Below are 21,232 nucleotides of genomic sequence, written 5' to 3'. Positions count from 1 at the left end.
AAGTATACCATTATGTACTCCGTTTTCGAATTTTCCATTATTATTGTTGAATTATGTAAAAATATGTAAAAATATAGATAAAAGTAAATAGTATACCAGCACACAATTACTTTTTATCATTCTACAGCTTTACTAATGTATATATGCATAGAATAAATAAATTTAGATCCTATTAACTTTACACCAATTTACACGAATATCGTCATCAGATTAACACGAACATCTTCACCAATGGCTACGTTACTTATATATGGTAAAAAAGCATATTTAATTAGCGATTTTTTAAAAATATTTTACTTTGAACAAAACATAAATATATCATAATTGCACAAAATCTGTCTGTCTGTGAATCTTAGATGACTATAAACATTATTACTAATCATGTTCTTATATTATAAAAAAAATATGAACAATTCAAACTTATACAGTTCGACTCAACCTCTGCCAACATTTTATAGGTACTTACTTATAAGTTGATTAACAATAAACGGAGAAGTTTCTACAATTAATTTGTCATCAACAACGATTACTACCAAGAATACGATTGCTGCCAAAGATTATAGATGTAAGACAGTTTCTCTTTCTACTACAGCACTTAATAGTCGGCGCAGTAGTAGCGGGGAGTGGAGGCCGAGGTCGGCGCGTGCGCCGCTGCTACCAGCTACATAGAAGTGCGCGTATCGCGACACACCGCGGACGTTATCGCCATCGATCCAACATCAAATACGTAAACAAACACGTAAAACTTACGAAACGAAATCAATGGACTATAATATGCATCTAATGTCAGTTTATTGTGATGATATACTGACACACTGTGAAGAACGGTCGCTCGAGTGAAGAATAACTGTAAGTGTTGGTGCTAAATTGGAGTGCAGTGAAATTGTAAATGACATAGTGTGTTGTGATTGAGTGCGAGCGCGTGCGGTGATGACCGCGAGTGCAGCTGTGGCCATCATCACAATCATCTTTAGGTACTTGAGTTAACACTCGTATTAACCAAATTAATGTTTTAATTAATTTACTAAATAATTGGAGAAATCGCTATATATATATGTTAATTTATTTTAATTGTTGATTACACTATAACAATTCTAATGTTTTTTAATACAAAAAGTTCAACTAGTCATTATAATATTATTATTTTCTAAATTTATTTTTTAAGAATAGTGTTTTTAAGAGAGTAAACAGCACTTGCATTGAATTTGTCACGGGTATAGTGACGTGCAATGTGAGGGCGTCCAATTTTATCAAGACCAATTATGTTGACCGTGAAAAACAAAATAATAAGACGAAGCATTCGTCGGCGCGCTCTGTTGTCTCTCATACGCATATACAAATTTATTGCGCATAAAAATTTATGCTAGCCATCGCCATCGACATAATATGCCAACACATATTCTTTAGTTCCGCTCATACATTTCACAGCAAGTACCATACCACTAAAAGTAATAAATATATTTTGACTAAAAATAGATTTACATATAACATCAATATAAATATTATAAATTTAATTTTATACTATTTATAAATATTTGTTTGTCATTTCGAGATTTTAAGACGTATTATCTATTAAACATGCGCAAGTGCTGAATTAGTAGTTCATGTAAATGTGACAGAAATTGATATTTAAAGTTTAGTTAAGGATGTTTTTTTTTTAAATAAAACAACAAGCGTTACGAAGTGCCAGTACCAGATTAGTTTAGAATGCCTTTAGTTATATTTACGATTGAAATTTTTCCAGTCAATAATATAATGTAAAATAAAAATCAGTAATATTATAATTATATAATGTAGGATTTAATATAATTTAGTAAAATAAATATTTCTAAACAGTTTTGTAATAATGCAATAGTATAACAAGTATGCAATAGTATATATCTACGCATCAGCTGCCCGAAGACATCTCACAACTGCGCAATTAAACTGGACACTGCTCTGAATCAATGAGACCCATTAATAAACTCACTTGATTTATTAGAATTCTGCGTCAGAACTAATCAGTATTTTTATTATTTGTTAAGAAAACGCAAGGAGTAAGAGTTGTCTTCTCTTTGTCTCCACCTACGTCTCTTTTTTTTAGTAACCCCTATATAAATTTCAAACCGACTTCTTTTTCAAAAAGGAGGGGGATCTATATTTGTTCACTATACAGAATGATTGATAGACAAGTGTACAAACAGTCAATAACTCGGGAAAAACCTGATAAAGGTGGTAATTTTCGACTAATTTTACCCCATATAATATGTACTGGTTTTTTTTACCGTGTTATTTAAAAAAAATAGTATATGTGCACAATGAAATGCAAAAATTTTTAAAATTTATATTTTTGTATTCTCTGATACATATCTCATTTAATTATGTAACACGAAGCCGACTGTATTTTTTGTTTATTGAGTGACAAAGTATTAAAACTAAAAAATATTGCAATACGCTGTAATTTTCAATTGATGCTTTCTCAACATTTTACGGAGAAAACAGAATCCTATTGTTTAAAATATATTCTCATTTTGTTTTTATTATTCAACCAATTTCAAGATATGTTGACGAAACTATGTAGGTCTAGTAAGTCCGGGCAAACTGTGGTCAAAATCATAATCGAAATAATCATCTCCCGGGAGCGCAAATCGATCGATTGGCCATCCAGTTGACAATCAGAAAATCTCTTATGTTTAGTAGTACTGTGTGTATGTAGCAGAGAAACATAACATATAATAAATTTCCTTTCATTCTCATATGCTAGGAAGCTATCGCAGCGGCATAAACGAGGGCACGTCACCTGACAGCACGAGACCGCCAGTGTTGCCCTCGCCCGCCTTTGATATTATGAGGTACATCTATTATATTATAAAATATATAATATACGTATTTCATTCTTTTAAAAATGCGATCAAAACCCCAACCAATGTAAAGATAATGAAAACAAATTACATCGAATTTATAAAGATTTTTTTTTCTAGGAGGGAGTACAATGCGTATATTTTATTGATTCTGGCGGGGATCTTACTGAGTAAGTTTCAATTTCAATATCCTATATAAAATTTGGGGCTGTTTACTATGTTTGTTAATATTAATTAATATGTATCGACAGGAGAGTATGCAGGAGTCAAGGCGAACGGGGATTCAGTATTGGTGGTGACGGCGAGCGTGCCGGGCGGTGGTGGGGCGGGCGCGGCTGCGCTGGCCGAGCTGGCTGCGCGAGCGCTGCGCGAGGTTGGAGAGAGCGCGCGAGTCGTGCCTCCGCCGCCCGCTTGCCGCACGCCCGCTCCCGCCGACGACCCGCTCTGCCGCCGCGCGCTCCGTGCCGAGCTGGAACGCGGCACCCTGCACGTGGCCCTTATGACCATGCCTGCAGGTGCCGCCTCGTCAGCACACTCGCTGCACGACTACAGCCTCGACGAGCTTGGCGATGTCGCGCCTCCTGGACGCCGCCTTTGTGTGTCACCGGCCCCGGCGCTGTCGCTTCTGGACCTTTCCAACAAGGAAATCGCACAAAATTATTACATATCGTCCGATGAGTTATCACACGCTCTAAATAAAACTTCAACAGGAAGTGACTATTCACAGAATACGAGTACACTACGGCCCGACCTGTGTGCCGCATCCGATGTCAAGTGCGCGTCGTTACTGACGAGTTATGAAGGTGAAGCTTCAGTTTTGATGAATGTTGTTCGCCAACATGGACTTTATGCAAGTGTGCATTCTTTAGGGGCAGCGCTAAATGATGTGGCGAGGGAACTAGGCCCGCGCACTCTAATATGCGATTGGAACCCAGAAAGGGCTAATATTTCTGGACAAATTCTCCATACTCTTGGGCCGACGCCTTGTGATGCATTTTCGGACGCAGATCAATGTCCTTTCGAAAGCCGACGTTTTATAAAGTTAGTAAATGCCAGAGCCCTGGCCCGTTCGCATTCAGCACAGATGGCATTATTGCAACTTCGTATAAAGAGTCGTGAGTTGTACGAGTTAACTCAGTTGGCAAGATTTCACGATCCAAAATCAGCAGCTTCAGTGTTTATAAAACGTCATCCACTTAAGGCTCTCATTAGTGAAATACGTGTTGCTGTACTGTTACCGGCAACGACGACGCGCGAGACGTATGATGGAATATCTCTAGCAGCCGCGGGAGCTCTTGCTGAGGCTGATCTCGAAAAAAATTGGTCTGGTATTAGATTTAAGGTAAACATGATGAATAATATTAACCATCATAACTAAATAATAGATAATATTGATTTTGAGTAACATGTCACATCCGTTTATGTCGCCAGGTACAAACGCACGACGATGGGTGCGATGCAACTACAGCCGTTCAGTATTTGTATGCAGCCCTGAGCGGTGAATACGACGGGTTAACAGCTGTCGCCGGGCCTGCATGTGGCGCTGCGTTCACCGACGTTGCCAGCCAAAGCCTGAAGTTCCGACTGCCCGCCATCGCCTACACGCCGCAAGCCCCGCCGACCGCCTCCCTGGCGCTGCTGATGGCGGGGGATGCACGCAATTACGCATCTGTTTATGGATCCTTCTTATCTCAAATGCAATGGCATCGGATCGCAGTACTTAGTGAACCCGCGACGCGCGCGTCGCTGGCTGTCGCGCGCCTGCAGGCAGATCTCGTCGCACACGAATTACCTAACGATGGACCCGATTACAATTACTCTATATTTACAAAGGTAATGTAGGCTTCATTTACAGCGTACCTACAGTATATGGAAAGTACTCGCTTGTTCGAACTAAAACTCAAATTTCATTAAAATTTATCAGTGGGCACAGCGCGTGGTGCAGGTGAACGCGCGCATTATCTACCTGTGCGTGGAGGACGCGCGCGCGGCACGTGCAGCGTTGTGCGCCGGGCACGCGGCGGGGCTGCGGCCACGGGCCGGCGTCGTGTGGCTGCTGCCGGCGGCCCTGGCACCAGCCGCGCTCACGTCGCGTCATAGTGACGTTTGCCTGCAGGAACACCTTCGCGAGATGCTCGACGGACACTTCAGTATCGCTCCAGACTGGCAGCTCCCGTGGCTCGACGAAAGCAACAGTGTTAGTAATTTGTATATGACTGCGTTTTAAAACATTCATCACTATAAAAAATTAATTAATATAATTTTATTTTTTTTTTTTTTTCTTATAAAATTTTGTATAAATTAAAATCTCTATCTCAGTTTCCTATTTATTGCTGAGTTTATCTCTGTTACAAATAAAATTTCTCTTCTCAATTTTAATTAATGCTTATTCATATATCAGTAAGCCTACATTGTATAAATGAAATAGAAGAGATCTTTAGGAATCTATGATGGAATATTATCATAAAACCAAAGAAATAATAGTCACAAAACCCTCTGTACTAGTGTTTGAAATATTGAAAGATTATATTATTTGTCTTAAATATTCCAGAATATAACAGTACCAAAACAAAACATTAGTAAAGAAATGAAAGTGACAAATTCTAACGAGGTGGCAAGCAAGTGGCGCACACGATGGCTCAAGTACTGTCGGTTCGGACGCGGCGAGTGCGCACATCCCGGCCCGCACGCCGCCCTGCTCTACGATGCCGTGCAGTTGTGGGCGACGCAGCTCGCGCGACTCTTCCGAGAGCAGCCTAAAGCGCTTTATAATCTTCACGACGTGGAACTAATCAGGTATGATATATAATACCATATTTTAATATCTCGGATTATGATAATTTTTGCAAACCACTGATGTTCTAATAACAATAAGTAGAATGTGTATTATACGTTATATATAAATAATATAATGAAGTCAATGCTTTTTTAGTAAATTAGACCTATTCTTCTTGCAGAGCTCTACTAACAAATACAACAAAAAGCCAATTTAAAGGACTTACTGGAGAATTCAAGTGGGAAGCAACGGGAAATAACGGAGATAACGGGACGATATTTGCCCGCGTGACGCCGCTGTTGTTGCTGCAGTGGGACGGATATGTGCACCGAGAGGTGGGTCGTTGGAACCAAGGACAACTGGAGCTGCATGAGGACTTGCTACACTGGCGAACCGCGGACGGTTATAGACCCGATGACGGCAGTGAAAAATGTTTGCTTCAACCAATTGCAGAATTTTTCCATAGCGAATGTCGAACAACTTTTATAATACTGGGTACAATTCTTTTCACATTATTATTAGCGTCCCTTGCTGCGATAGTCTTATATTGCAAGCGACGAGTAGAACGCAAGTACCGAAATCGTCTTCAGGCACTGGGCTTGCGGTCTATTTTGCCAAAAACTATTGGACCAGATCGCTGGGAAATACCTAGAGAACGAGTCGTTATCAATCGTAAACTTGGCATGGGAGCTTTTGGTACTGTGTACGGTGGACACGCTCTACTAGCCGAAGATCGCGGATGGACTGCTGTGGCAGTAAAGACCCTCAAAGCTGGTGCAAGTACGGAAGAAAAATTAGACTTTTTGTCTGAAGCTGAAGCTATGAAACGTTTCGATCACAAAAATGTAGTAAGATTGCTTGGTGTAGTGACTAAGACTGAACCTGTCTGTACAGTCATGGAATTCATGTTGTACGGCGACTTAAAGAATTACTTATTAGATCGCCGGCACTTGGCTTGCGCAGGCGCGAGTGAGGACCCCGAAGAGGAAGTGTCCGCGCGGCGCCTGACGAGCATGGCGCTAGACGTGGCGCGCGCGCTGTCCTACCTGGCGCAGCTACGATATGTACATCGGGACGTCGCTGCCCGCAACTGCCTCGTCAGCGCTCGTCGCGTTGTAAAGCTTGCAGATTTTGGCATGACACGCTTAGTCTTCGAAAATGATTATTACCGATTCAGCAGAAAAGGAATGCTTCCAGTTCGATGGATGGCTCCTGAAAGTCTCGCACTTGGAGTGTTCTCTCCTGCATCCGATGTCTGGTCGTTCGGCGTGTTGCTGTATGAAATTGTAACCTTCGGGTCGATACCGTTTCAAGGCCTCAGCAATAGTGAAGTTTTAGTGCGAGTGAAAAGTGGTCAGACATTAGAACTTCCATCCGGATTAAAACCTCAGCTGTAAGTTGAGCAAAGTTTTACATATATCCATCCATACCTATATTATAAATTCGAAAGTAACTCTGTCTGTCTGTCTGTCTGTCTGTCTGTCTGTCTTTTCCGCAATCAGGGCCAAACCGCTAATTTAATTGTGATAAAATACTCATATAGAGATACTTGAGGGTCCCGGGATGAACATAGGATACTTTTTTTTTCTCATATTTGTAATATTTTCGTTATATACCAATATATTAAAATAATTAATTTGACAAGGAATTTATTCCGCCATGTTAATAACAATCGTCGCTACGCGTTGCTAAGCAACAGCTTGCAAAGTTTGCTGTTTTAAGAAAACGTCACCCACAGTGAGTTTGCTTAATGCATACATGGTGCGCGCCGATATAGATTTATACAAATCTCTTTATACAAATCATTAACAAAAATTAGATGATTTCTATAATTTGATATTCATCGTTATGAAAATAAATATAATAGTCACTTTTAGCATTTCATCTTGATGGAAATTATAATTTACTGTATAACATTCTAATAAATAATTAAGATGTGACTGATTCCAAATGACCTAGCCTTCGGGCGGCATAATATCAGTATGACCGACGCGAACGGGCGGATGACTTTGATGATTTTGTAAATTTTTATAGATTTTCGAATTACTATTATTTTTTGTGTAATTATTTGCTGCTTATAATTAATTTATCTCAGTTCGGTTATCTATACCGATGTTATACACTTAAAATATCGTAATTTTAATCATTTGAGATTTTATTTAATATTGTTCGCAAAAATTAATAATTATTTAATATAGAAAAATGTTTAGTACGCGCGCACAGCAAACTTTAGGTTTTTTTTCTAATATTAAGAATTTCCTTTAGTTACTTTTACTTCTTTGGTTTGTTCATTTCGGTTACTCAGATATTTTTTCTAATAATAAATCTCCACTTATTATTATTTTTTAACTTATTTTAATGATTTAGGCTTATATTTTCGCGGGCGTAGCCGCGTCCGGGCCCACTAGTTAATCATAAATACATGTAAAAATACTAGTTAATATTTTAAACTATATCATGATTCATATTTCACTCGAGCAAATATTTGAACTTATAATATTGTTGGCTCTTCCATGTTCTGAAAAATGCGGCAGAAGCGGAGCAATTTATGACTAGCTTCGATTAGTCAATCTTTTTTTCCATAAATGTAATACAGACGTTTAGAATACAAAAGAACAAAAACAGACAAGCGTGCGAATGAATGCACGACGGGATTGGGTTCGATTCCCAGGAATAGGATACAGGATTCTAAGTACACACAAATGCAGTAACCGACAAACAAACTATAATTATCTCACATGTACAGACAGCGATTATTTATTATTTATTAATTTATTTATTTAATTTTATTATATGGATAGATTTCATTGACAAAGTTTAAAAGACCAAAAAATCTGGCGTGGTAATTTTCTGTAAATTTTTGTTTTGAATAACTTTGGAGAATACTATTTTTTTAATAAAAGAAATACTACAAATAAGTTTAACAAAAAATACTAAATTATATCTAGTATAACGTAACACGTGTGTATACTATATGATGTGTGTGTCTGTATCGGCAGCGAGGGGCTGATCAAGTCGTGCTGGCAGAGGGAGGCGCGCGCGCGTCCCTCAGCGGCAGAGGTGGCGGCGTGGCTGGCGGACTGGCCGCGGCTGCTGGCGCCGGTGGCAGACGCGCCGCTGGACGCGCTGCCGCTGGGAGCCGAACCCACCGCACGCCGTGTGTCGTGGGCCGCGCCCGCCTCTCAGGCCACCGACACCACCTACCTCAGCGCCGAAGCCCCCCGCGAGACCGACCGCTTCCTGCCCTAACTGTCGCATCATTCCGATATCTACTTCTAGTCACGTTATACCTTAACTTAGTAATAAGCTCGACTTACGTTATTTATTGCGCACGCGCACAGTGCTTAGCTTTAATACGGTATTGGTTATAATTTAATTTGATGCAAGCTAATAGCTGTAAGTAATTAATGTATTATGTGAGGTAATGTATGAGAGATATGGTTTTTATAAAAAAATATTTACATATATACCTTTTTTATTGAATATCCTTTTAACACGTTCACTGCAAGACCTATGGTTGGTGATTGAATCCATAACCAGTTGATCTTAAAGTCACACCACGGCTGGCCTCAATAGAGTACCTAGTTAAAGCTGTGATGTCATTTAAAGTGGTGAAGACAAAAACACTCTGTATATAAAACTTTACAGTAGGCTACAATTTGTGTAAAGATAATAATAAGTAAAAGGGGGCGTGCGTATGGGTCGCTAGTTATTAATATTTACAGTATGAGAGCTCGGGATTCGCTAAGACAATTAGAGAAGTTTTATTATATAAAACTGGTAATAATTAAGTCACATTACAGTATTATCGTTGTATTTAAGTACTTGTCTGCAAAAATATACATTATTACTTAAAAAAACAGTTATAGATATTAAGACAAGAAATAAAAGTTAATCATCTTCAATTATAGTTTACGTCTTCAAAAAGTTACAATATAATTATTATCATTGATTTGCCTCTTAAACAATTTATAGTTAAAACTAACAAACTTACCGTCGTATTTCTTGCTATGTAACTTCATAATCTTGCGCTATTTCATTTAACCATCGTTTCTTAATGAGTCATGAGGTTATCTAAAACTCTGTATGTAATGTATTGAAATTTCATCAAATTGATATTTTAATTATTTACATATACAGGGTGGAATTGTCAGCACCACTTTAAATGAAATCACAGTTTTAACTACTCTATAAAAGCCTAATATAATTCAGAAAAATAAATAATTCCCAAAAATTAAAAAGTTATTTTTTCAAACAAAATAAATAATAAAATTATTGTTTTAAAATAAAACGCCATTTGTAAAGTATAACATAGGCACGCACACACTTACCTGTCAAAGTGGCAACGACGCTTACGTATGTGTGCGTCACACGAAATACAGGTATGGATAAAAGTCGTGAAATGAAAAAAAAATCCTACGTCTAAACTGTTGAGGTACCTTGATTAATTTCTTTAGTCCTGGATTTGAAATATTTTACCCTATATGCAGTTTCAGTAAAAGGAGCGCTGCCTCTTCCACTCTGTATATATTTAGCTTTTCTTTGTTGTCGTGGCGCAGTTTGACAGGATCTGACTGTAAATTATATAATTTTACTTTATAAATAGCATAATTTTAACAGTAATTTGATGATTATCACTTTACAATATAGGTACATGCGTACTTACAGCGATAAATTTATAGGAAACATTATTAAGGATATTAATATCACAGGGAAAATTGTAATTTAATTGACATAATTACTCGTATGTAGTACTCGTGTGACGGTCATTGAACGTAGACATGCGAAATGTTTTCAATGGTGGTAGTAATGGTGGTGGGAGCACACGTAGTGGAAGGTGGACCACCCGCAGCCCAGCAGTGCCGCCGCCTGCAGGAGGTCATGGAACTGCGATACAGAGGTAAAACAAACTTTACTATATTTTAATACCAAACGTGTCGACAAGCATTTGTAACTAACAGGATAACATATACTTAGGTAATACAATACAAAATAGATTTATATTCAATGTCAGTTTATAACATGGTTATTTATTATGTGTGAGCCATTTCTAGAATTGTACCCAAAATTCGAAATTTCAGTGTACCTACATCATGTTCTATACTCGATGAAACCTGGGTAATATTTAGTATATTATGTATAAAATACGGGTAAACAAAGTCTTATCGGTGGTTCGACCGCGTGGTTAAATTGGAATAACAAATATTTAATTTGGTCATACCGACATGAAATTTTTGTGCACTCCTACTAATCATAGCATGATATATCTAATATCGTCGAATGAATTTATTATGGAGGTAATTACAGAGGTTCATGTATCGATTTATTCATCATCATCATCATCATCAGCCAGTCCTCGTCCACTGCTGGACATAGGCCTCTCCAATGGCACGCCACTGAGCTCGATCTTTAGCTCTTCGCATCCAGCCGCTGCCCGCTACTTTGCGAAAATCGTCACCCCATCTAGCTGGAGGACGTCCTACATTACGCTCGACTTATTATTCAATCAAAAAAAACCATAAAAGTACATACATTCTAAGATGTGCGCATTCAATTACACAAACTCTTAAAGAACGCATAAACTTTCTCATTAACATTAACATTTATATATATTTATTTTATGAATCTGCTTCTGTCCAATTTTCGAAACATTGTGTGTTGAGTGGCGGAACTCAACGTCGCACTTTGTTTTCTTACTAGAGCGAGAAAAACTAAAGAATTATATCCTCCGATTGGGAATCGAATCAGCGACCGTTGCGTTTACAGTCAGATGCTGTCCCACTGCGCGGCGACGATCTCATAATTTTCTATCGGCTTTGGTATTTTAAGATGTGCCTGTAATAATAAACGGCGTGGGGCTGAACGTGACGGTGATGGGCGAGGGTGGGGGCGCGCGCGCCGCCGCCGCCGCGCTCTTGGTGACGCTGCGCTACGGGCTCGGGTACGCGGCGCGCCTGCATCAGGCCACGCCCGACTTGTGCCAGCTCTCAGACATCAGCAACGACTGGCGACAGTAAGCATTTATAGATATTTCATAGAAAAAAATAATTACAAATTCATTCTTGTAGTTAATTTCATACTCAAACAATACAAATCCAGTGCGGGCATATGTACTTGCAAATTTAAGTTTGTCAATTTTTATAAGTTGTAATTCCCGTTGACCTACAATTCTGAAATTGATACTGATCCGACTGGCACTTAACTAGTTTAGTTTTCAATATATGCTACGCGGTACGGTTTTTTTGTTAAAAATTATTTTGTTTAACATTTTTGGTTTTTTTTTTTACTTTTTGTATTATAGACAATTTCTTATGTGTGATCAAATAACTTTTTGGTTTCCCATTTACAGAGCCGTGACCGTGGTGGCGCCGGTGGCGATGATAGTCTACAACAACTGTATCAACGGCGTTCACCAATTAGATGGCATCACTTCACTTAGTAGCGCCATGACAGATGTCTCATTACATTTGATGGCTCACATACGGGACTCTACGTGTACACCACTCGTTAAGGACTCACTCTCTGTTACCACCACTGTACTAGAAGATTGTCAATTTACAACTTCTCTTTCAATGTCGACAAATAATAGCAGCAGGCAAGGTTTTGTAATATACTTTTACAAGTGCTTTTGTATTTATTAAGTAGCCGAAGCACTCGACTCTTAACAAACCTTTTATTTTAAGTATTTTCAATTTTTGTTTCAGTGACAGCCCTAAACGGTTTGCCATTTTGGTCCGGAAACAAACCGAAATGGATTTTCTTGTTGCAGATGAGTTAGAGAAGCAGATAGCAGAATCTATAATACCTTTACAAATAATATCCTTCGCTCAAGATTTACAATTTCGTAAAGTAATGCAAAAGCTAAGACAGCAACAGAAAAACTTTTTATTCCTGGATGAAAATATTTGGAATGGTATTACAAATATATATTACGTCCACCTGCCAGCTTGCCTGGGATGTAGGAGTATCGACTACTCTGTAAGAAACATGTATGCAGGCACATTTCGCATCGGAAACGGTTTTAATATGAGGCTAAATGCGCCTGCCATATATAAAGTAGTTAATGACGCCAGACTAAACGCTACAAATCTTTTACAAATACTTGAAAATGAAATTTCCGTATCTAAAATCGAAGAAGCTGCTTGTATGTGGGCACTTCACAATTTTGATGAATTTAAACAACTTATTCCTTCAAATTTTAATGATATAAATTTGCCATTTCTTATAAACGTTTATTTATGTGACGATGACCCTTACTATAAAGAATATTTTAAAGATATGATAAAAATATCAAAACTATTTAAGCAGATTTTTGAATATATTAATTTTAATATCATTTTTACTTTATTTAATTGTGAACAAAGTGACTTTCTCGCGAACAAGTTAATGAAATTAGCTCACGATCAATCAATAAAAGGATCAATAACATGGAGCTCGATAGTTGGTTCAATAACGTGGGGCTCAACATTAGCGGCGGTGTCAGGGGCAAAAGTGGCGGAGCAAGTTGGCCTGCCGATGTTGTTGGCGGGTCCCACACCCCCCGACATACCTGTAGGGTCGATAGTTCACTCGGCTACGGGGACTCTCTCGGACATGACTCGAGCGTATATGAATTTTCTCCACATATGCGATTGGTCGCGCATAGCTATTATATCGGATAACTCAATATATTCCAAAACATTTTTCAACAATTTTCATCTTATAGAAAACAATATTATTTATCGAGAAGTTATAGTTACTGTGGAAAATGTGAACTCTGTCTTGGAAAGTTTGAAAAAAGACGATGCTCGTATTATTTTGATCAATGCGCATTGGAAAATCACTAACACTATTTTGTGTACAGCTTCGAACTTGGGTATGACGGATGCTCGCTATGTATGGATAACTAGGAATTGGCGTTATGTGGAATGTGACAATCATAATAGTAGTGAATTCTCATGCCATTACACTTTAGAAATGACATCGCGTAAAAGTTTGAATTCGGAGAATTTTCAAAGCTTTCTTTTCAACCACACCGAACTCACTCCAGCCAGAGTCGACTCATCGTCCCTCATGGACGCACTGGTACAGCTCGGGAACTGGGTCACTTCGGTTATACGTCAGTATCCTTCCCATATCTATACTCTTCATGATAATGATGGTACTCAGTAAGTATGGAGTATTTTATATTTATCTTTTTATTGTTCAATAACCGTACCTAATATTATATTATAATATTTTTATTTTAGGATACTGTCAAACAACTTTGACAAGACAGGGCGCGTCTCGCATACTTATCCTCTTGTAGTAGTTGCTAAATGGCTGGGAAATAAAGGAAACGTAGTTGCAATATGGCATATTACTCCCGAAAATATTGAAGATATAACTTGGAACCGTAATGGTACTCAAACTTGTGAACAGATACTCAAAAACAAATCGCCTGAAGACAGATCAAGATGCTTAATACAAACTGGAGATCCCTTTGCACCACGATGCCATCAAATGTTGTTTTTTATAAGTATCATCTTAGTGACCTTTACATTTGCTGTATTATTTAAAGTATACCGAAATAGGCAGTTTAATATACAACTTCTTAAAAGGCAACATCAAGAATATTTGATGAACAGCCGGCAACGTGCAACCTCTATACTAGAAAACTACATAGTAAAGCGAAACGCAGTTCAGCTAATGCACGTAATAGGCCTCGGAAGTTTTGGCCAGGTGCGGTTCGCCAAGTTACACAGAACTGACAGTGAGACGGTCGTCGTGGCTGCGAAGGAACCTCGGGATATTGTCTCACTTGACGATGAAAATATTTTTCTACGCGAAGCGTGTGTTCTTGCCCCTCTTAACCACAAGAATGTCATCCGACTTGTGGGAGTCTGTTTAGAAGACGGTCCTCCCATGGTTCTTATGGAGCATGCGTTTTATAATGATTTACAACACTACCTCGAAATACGACGTCAGTTTGTGGATGGAGCTCTGCGAGGAAGAGTGACGCCCGAACAGGCCATGGAAGTATCGGACGAGGAGTTGACGCGGTTCGCACGAGAGGCGGCCGGCGCCCTGGAATACCTCACTAAATGCAGACTGGTGCACAGGGACGTTCGAGCAGGAAACTGTCTCGTCGATAAAAATAGATCGTTAAAATTAGCCGACTTCGGCATGGCTCGAGAACTGGATAGTGAAGAGCCGCAGTACGTAACACAGCGCCGGGCGTTGTTTCCCGTCATCTGGATGGCGCCAGAGAGTATAAAATCTGGAGTATTTTCACCGGCCTCAGATGTGTGGTCGCTTGGAGTATTGTTGTTGGAGGTTGCGACGTTTGGCTCACGTCCTTTTGGGGACTGGTCGGTTGATGTAGTCGTTCGATACATACGGTTTGGGGGACACCCGCCACTACCACCAGACACCTCAATATACACGTACGTTCCTTTATGATTTATGTTTTTGCGTTCTAATAATATATTTAATTGTAATAAGGTCATATATTATTTTAGATAAACTTAAAATTTCTAGATCTGCCTTTAAACGTCTTATTCACATCCATGAAGAGTTATAATGATAACTAACAATTACATAATTAAAAACGAACAATATGACGTTAGTAAATCATCGTCTTTTTTTAGCTTCACACTGTATCAGGAAAATAGCAGGGTGGGCAGAGGGAATCTTCAATCTAGCATTAAAACACATCGTTCCTGCGCGCCGCCTAATCATCTCATGTTGAAGAGCGGAGCTTAGCGCCACGCTTTGTTTCGTTGCTAGGAACATTGCCATAAGACCTTTTTCTACTGCGACACAACTACCTCAGTTACTTATAATAAATAGGTAATATTTTGCTTCTATTAAATTACAGCAGCAGGTTGGTGCTGGCCTGCTGGCATCCGGAGCCGGAGTGTCGTCCAAGCGCTGCAGAGATATACAAATATTTACGTTGCAATCCACATGCGATCTCCCCGGCATTGCTGCCGCCGCATCCCCCTGAATCTCCAGTCTACTTTATACGATAGGAAGAACTTTTAATAAGCTTTGAAGAACAAAAATGCATAATATTATAATCTATTATTAAATAACTTTAAAAATGTTGGTGTTATAGTGTTTATTACCTTGCCCTTATTATTGAATACATTATAAATAAAATATTTAAAAAATAAAAAATATTTTCACGACAATGCTATAAACTAAATAAATTTTAATATTTTAACTAATAGCAAAATATAAATGACTGTTAGATATTATGATCGTAAAATTTATGAATTGTTAAATATCATTACACGATTACGTCCCATATTAAATAGTCATAAAAAAACATAAAATATGAAAAATGGTGCACACTTTGCACTTTGCCCCAAAGTGTAACTGTAAACGTGACCGGTTGCGGTTTAATTACCTTATCTTTCAATTTAATTATTATTAAAAATTCTCTTAAGGATTTATTTATATTATTACATGGGGATAGTTGAGCGGTGTGCTCTCTATTTTAACATTTTTTATGTTGGCAATATAGGCAGTGTGCAACTAACTGATATAAATGATGCACGTGTACAAAGTTTTTTGTAGTTAGAATTATTAGTAAAATGGTTGTTATTCTTTATTTTATGGCTTGTAACTTGTAAGCGTGCCAATGGAGGATAATTTACTATAATAGCTACCGTATCTGTGGTAGAGTGTAGACAGTAGAAGTTTGACATTTGTGTTTTCATTTTGACATTTGACGGCTAAGTGGGTTGTCATTTGTCTTGTTGTGAGTTGTCTCTCGTCATTGTGTTTTAGTTTTATCAAATTAGGAACATTACCATTAAAACGTATATACATTAAAAACGTATTATTTAAAAAATATATTAATTAGCGATGTCCATGTTCAATATATTTGAATGTGTAACTTAATAATTCGGACAAATTTTCAATTGACAATTTGTACAGTGCACTAATTGAAAGAAACAATGGGAATCTTCGGAGCATCTTCACCATTCGATCAGGATGTTGGTGAGTTGAAATCTTTGTGTACTTTAAATGGATAACTTTATAATATACTTTAATATGTAAAAGTCTATTATATTGTTGCATACCAACAATATAATAGACTTAGTAGTAGTATAGTTATAAATACTTCTTCTACAACACTTTTAATTATCAACTTATCCTCATAGAATTTTATGGACTTATTATTTGGGTATTTTTTGTTAAATAATGGGTTTCTTAACATATACAGATTGTAAGTAAACTTTCTAGTTCATGTAATATGAAGTATTTGTATGTGTACATTACAAATGCTGTGAGTCATAATTTTACTTTATCATGCTATGTCATATTCATTTTCTTTTTTTTATCACAACTAACAAATAGTGACGAAATTTGTTTACTTTAGCTATCATCTCTTATTTATGAGAATTGCTTTATGTGATTAAGTTTATATTGCAATAATAAAAATAATTAATATATATAAAACATTCCGTTCATTACTGTATTTAATAAAAACCAAAGAGAAGGAAAAGAGGTAATAGCTGACAAACATATAAAAAAGGAAGTAAAAAACAATAATTTATTTTATTTTTTTTATTATAATAAGTTAGTATATTAAATATCCTGTAAATATTCAGACTATGTATATCAATTGAAATACACGAAGGCTGTCATGGTGAAGGGACACAAGTGTGCAACCAGGGGAATGAAATATGATTTTTTTTTAATCACTCTGTTAAGACGACAAAGTGTTGCTTTGTATTTAGCATCTCAACACAATGCCTTAAGAATGTGATGGAAAGTGGGGAACAAAATTGTCTTATGAGAATGGTCCTAATACTAGGTTCCCAGATCCCATCTGCCTGCCCAATGCTTTTTTGTTGCATTTCCATTATAATAGTAGTATCAAGTCAGTCAAGGAAAAATAAGATTAATAATTATTTTAAAATACATTGAATAAATGCTAATTAATAAAAAAAATATTTTTTGAAATAAATAAAATATTATTTTCCATTTTGAAATTTCTGCATATAAGCATAGTTTTATAGTATTTTTTTTAATAATTTGGTTTCTCCGTGTATCTCACACATAGCAGGGTAGGCAGAACAAATCTAGTGATAAAACACCCCTTTCCCCACTTTCCTACATATTTTTTAGGATGTTGCATGTAAAGTGGTGGACTTCAACACTGGTCTTTTTTCTTGGTGCCAGAGCAAAGTATATAAAATATTTATAAATATTAATTATTTCCCTCAAGTTGGGATTTAACCCACAATTCCAGTTGCGTTATAATCACACCCTTGTGCCTCTGGGCCACAATGGCCTCTAAAATAAATCTTTTTAACAAAAATAAATACACAGAACAACAATTTGCAGATGAATTAAGTTCATAAATTACTGCTTTTCTTAAAAATATATTTTTCATGTGAATATTTACAGAACTTTTAAGAGAATGCTTTTTTTATATAAAAAGTAAAATTAAGATTAATGAAAATAGAGTTAAAATTGGTTTCCAGGTGCCTCTGCGATTTTTATCGCTTCATGCTGTATTATGTAGCAGTACAAGCAGTACATGCAGGATACAGTGTAAAGCTAAAGAAAATACTAATTAATTTTTTAATTAACACTCAGAGGAATGAATATTTTCCTGCTGTGGCAAGACAAGACTCACTTTTGAGACTGTTGAATTTCACCACAGAAGTTGAGTTTCATCACGGTAGTAAGAACAGATATAGTGTCTTAACATTCATTTTATTGTCTAATTTTGTGAATTTAGTCTACAGCCATCGTGTTTATGTTAGACGCTGTTCCATTGTGGTTTTTCAATATTATAGAATTATTAAAAGCTAATTAATATATCGGTTCGTTGGTATTGTTTCCAGAGCGCGCTACCAGCGAGAACAACACGAGCGAGGAGTGGGGCCTGATCCTCGAGATCTGCGACCGCGCGGGCGCCAGCGCCACCAGCGCGCGCGACTGCCTGCGCGCTGTGTTACGCCGCCTTGGCCACGCCGACCCGCACGTGCAAGTGCACGCTGCCACGCTGCTGGACGCCTGCGTAGCCAACTGCGGCCGTGCCTTCCTGCTCGAGGTCGCGTCGCGCGACTTCGAGGCCGAGTTCCGCCGCTTGCTCGCGCGTGCACAGCCGCCCGTAGCCACACGTCTGCGCGCCCTACTGCGCAAGTGGGCCGAGGGCGACTTCCGCGATGACCCGCAGCTCGACCTCATCCCATCGCTTCACGCCAAGCTGTGCGCGGAGGCAGGCGCGCCCCCCGCCCCTGTTGCCGCCACCGCCGCCGCTGCCGCACCCGCCGACGCTGCCGAGAAGCGCGAGCAGGAAGAGCTCGCGCGGGCCATTGCGCTGTCGCTGCGGGAGAGTGGTGTGGGAGGCGCGGGGGGAGCGGGGAGTGCCCTGTACCCACGTGTGGAGGAAGCGAGTGCGGGGGCTGGAGCGGGCACGGGTGTGGTGGCGCCGAGCGCGGCGCCGGTCCAGCGTAAAGTGCGCGCGCTGTATGACTTCGAAGCCGCGGAAGATAACGAGCTCACCTTCTTCGCCGGTGAAATCGGTAAGTAACATTATTAAACATATAATTTATTTATTTTTTTAATAATAATTAATTTTGAAACAAAGGCGACATTATAAAGTGAAAGTTGGTGATTTGTATGTTAATTGCCTGCTGTACGCAAGTATATATGCAGTGCTCATTGCATCATCAGAATGCGAGTTGCAGGCATCAGCCACCACTCTTAAAGAAGGATGTGAAAATAATGATCTAAACCTAAATGCGAATAAGACAAAGGTTCTGGTATTTGAAAGCAGGACGGAATGCAAGGTCAGTGTAAATGGTAAAATATTAGAACAAGTGAATGAAGTCGTATATTTGGTAAGTGTGTTCAGTAGAGATGGAAGATATGAGATGGATGCTGAAATCGTATTGCTGTCGGTAAGAGGGTGACTTAGCTGCATTGACCAGACTGCCAAACGTCTGATGCGGAATCAGCTTAGCTGATCGAATCCGCAAAAAAAGATACACAGAATGGCATGGAGGGTGCCACGGTGAGAATAAAGAAGAACGTGAAGAAGAACAATAATTCAGCGTGAAGCCGTTATATAAATAATACCTATTATAATTTGATAAAATATTTATTGAATTGGACAGAATTTTCGAGCAAGTTTTTTTTATTTAATTTAACATTAACGATTGATATGTTTCAGTGCATGTGACTGATTCGAGCGATCCCAACTGGTGGAAAGGCCACAACGAGCGTGGCGAGGGTCTCTTCCCTGCCAACTTCGTGACCACTGACCTCCACGCACCCGCGCCGCCTGAGGCAGAGGCGGGGGCGGCAGCGGAGGCAGGTGCGGGGCGGCGCGTTCAGTTCGCTGAGGCGGAGGAGCCTGCCGGCATCGACGAGGCCGAGATGGACGCGGCGCTGGCGGCGTTGCACGACGCGGACCCCGCTGCGCCCCCAGACGCCGCCGCGCCCGGTGACGCCCGCGAAGCGCGCGTGCTTCGCATGGGCCCGCTCGTGGACGCTGCGCTGGAGCGTGCCGACCGCCGCCACGCGCGCCTCACGCAACTCAGCGCCGACCTCGTCGACGCGCTCAACCTCTACCACGAGCTAATGCGCGCGCCCCTCGCCGCTACCATGCCCGCCCCCGCGCCCTACCGCCCATACGCGCCCGCGCCGTACGCGCCGCCGCCCGCCCTGCAGCCTCCGCCCGCCATGCAGCCCCCGCCGGCGCTGCAGCCCCCACCCGCCTTGCAGCACCCGCCGCGGTGTTGAACGCCGGCCGGCGCGCATGTACGTACAGACGTCATTCCTTCGGACTCGTATTTATATTATAAATAAAACAAATGTTGGTGGAGCCGCTTATGTTATTAGATTATTAAATTAAATAAATATATTGTTTGTTCAAAGCGTCCTGTTAGTATTTTATTTATTTTGGGGTGTCATGACACAAAGAGGTGTGAAGGCCGATACTGTCGATATGTATACTATAGTAAAAAAATTGTGTCCCTACATTGAATATATTTGCGATTTACTACTGGACGGATTGAATTAAGTTTTTTTATAATATATTACAATTAGACACGGGCTGCATCTAGGCTATAAAAGCTCGGCCGTCGCGCTTACAGTCGCATGCTTGAATCCCTACGCCACGACGACGTCATTACTAAAATTTGTTACCATAAGATGTAGACCACAACTGCAGATGCTGTATATGCCTAACATCCACATAGCTGACAAATAACTACTAATCCTGAGATACAGGCTATAATTAAGGCAGTTCTCTATACTTAGGTATTGAAATGGCGTATAATTTAGATTAACAACAAGTAAATATAAATGCCTAATAATCCATGCAGAATATTTATTTACTTATATTTTTTATAAAAGTGGATACTTTTAATTGCAAGTTTGTTTGTTTAGTACATTTTTCTTTATCGTTATCGCCATTTTATTATTTGTAATTAAAAACATTTATAATGACAAAAAAATATGCATTTAATCTATACATTGATGTAACTTTAAAAAAATTGTGTCTGTTCATAAAATATGTTAGCGAAAAAACGTTGCAGTCTGTCTATCTGTCTTTGTCTTTCTATTTGTTCTAACTAATCTCTTGAATAGTTTTCCTTAAATTAAAAAAAATAAATCAGCTTCA

The 21,232-nt window shown here is 39.0% G+C and overlaps 3 protein-coding genes across 5 annotated transcripts; all 3 read left to right on the top strand.

The window, feature by feature from the left end:
* The first annotated feature begins 608 nt into the window (after positions 1–608).
* LOC146541093 (uncharacterized) lies at positions 609–9,082 on the top strand. Of its 2 annotated transcripts, XM_085203493.1 has the most exons (9): positions 609–974; positions 2,744–2,831; positions 2,961–3,010; positions 3,092–4,182; positions 4,272–4,673; positions 4,765–5,037; positions 5,392–5,636; positions 5,798–7,009; positions 8,616–9,082. In XM_085203493.1, the coding sequence occupies exons 2-9, from the start codon at positions 2,827–2,829 to the stop codon at positions 8,863–8,865; spliced, it is 3,528 nt and encodes a 1,175-aa protein (XP_085059619.1). In that variant the 5' UTR covers positions 609–974; positions 2,744–2,826; the 3' UTR covers positions 8,866–9,082. The 2 variants fall into 2 exon arrangements, with proteins under 2 accessions (XP_085059619.1, XP_085059536.1); XM_085203410.1 differs by lacking the exon at positions 2,744–2,831.
* A 968-nt stretch (positions 9,083–10,050) lies between these two features.
* On the top strand, positions 10,051–15,699 carry LOC146541092 (uncharacterized). 2 transcript variants are annotated; one of them, XM_085207928.1, is made up of 6 exons: positions 10,051–10,516; positions 11,446–11,629; positions 11,966–12,211; positions 12,321–13,763; positions 13,845–15,020; positions 15,458–15,699. In XM_085207928.1, exons 1-6 carry the CDS (start codon positions 10,405–10,407, stop codon positions 15,606–15,608), a joined length of 3,312 nt encoding a protein of 1,103 aa, XP_085064054.1. In that variant the 5' UTR covers positions 10,051–10,404; the 3' UTR covers positions 15,609–15,699. The 2 variants fall into 2 exon arrangements, with proteins under 2 accessions (XP_085064054.1, XP_085064050.1); XM_085207924.1 differs by having other exon boundaries at positions 10,057–10,516; positions 15,455–15,697.
* A 598-nt stretch (positions 15,700–16,297) lies between these two features.
* Positions 16,298–20,488, top strand: Stam (signal transducing adaptor molecule). Its single transcript, XM_085207934.1, has 3 exons — positions 16,298–16,584; positions 18,444–19,127; positions 19,778–20,488. The coding sequence occupies exons 1-3, from the start codon at positions 16,542–16,544 to the stop codon at positions 20,347–20,349; spliced, it is 1,299 nt and encodes a 432-aa protein (XP_085064060.1). The 5' UTR covers positions 16,298–16,541; the 3' UTR covers positions 20,350–20,488.
* The last annotated feature ends 744 nt before the right edge of the window (positions 20,489–21,232 follow it).

The sequence above is a fragment of the Heliconius melpomene genome, chromosome 1 (genome assembly GCF_056956725.1).
Source record: "Heliconius melpomene rosina isolate 202511_hmr_F chromosome 1, ASM5695672v1, whole genome shotgun sequence".
In the NCBI taxonomy this organism is placed as follows: domain Eukaryota; kingdom Metazoa; phylum Arthropoda; class Insecta; order Lepidoptera; family Nymphalidae; genus Heliconius; species Heliconius melpomene.
This window is presented reverse-complemented; position numbering and strand designations above follow the sequence as displayed.

Bases quoted from the DNA above. Each gene is read 5' to 3' on its own strand.
- LOC146541092 (XM_085207924.1), top strand. From the start codon at position 10,405: ATGTTTTCAATGGTGGTAGTAATGGTGGTGGGAGCACACGTAGTGGAA. The intron at 11,630-11,965 runs GTAAGCATTTAT...TCCCATTTACAG, and splicing joins ATCAGCAACGACTGGCGACA to AGCCGTGACCGTGGTGGCGC. The intron at 12,212-12,320 runs GCAAGGTTTTGT...TTTTTGTTTCAG, and splicing joins TCGACAAATAATAGCAGCAG to TGACAGCCCTAAACGGTTTG.
- Stam (XM_085207934.1), top strand. From the start codon at position 16,542: ATGGGAATCTTCGGAGCATCTTCACCATTCGATCAGGATGTTG. The intron at 16,585-18,443 runs GTGAGTTGAAAT...TATTGTTTCCAG, and splicing joins ACCATTCGATCAGGATGTTG to AGCGCGCTACCAGCGAGAAC. The intron at 19,128-19,777 runs GTAAGTAACATT...GATATGTTTCAG, and splicing joins CTTCTTCGCCGGTGAAATCG to TGCATGTGACTGATTCGAGC.
- LOC146541093 (XM_085203410.1), top strand. From the start codon at position 931: ATGACCGCGAGTGCAGCTGTGGCCATCATCACAATCATCTTTAG. The intron at 975-2,960 runs GTACTTGAGTTA...TTTTTTTTCTAG, and splicing joins ATCATCACAATCATCTTTAG to GAGGGAGTACAATGCGTATA. The intron at 5,038-5,391 runs GTTAGTAATTTG...TAAATATTCCAG, and splicing joins GGCTCGACGAAAGCAACAGT to AATATAACAGTACCAAAACA.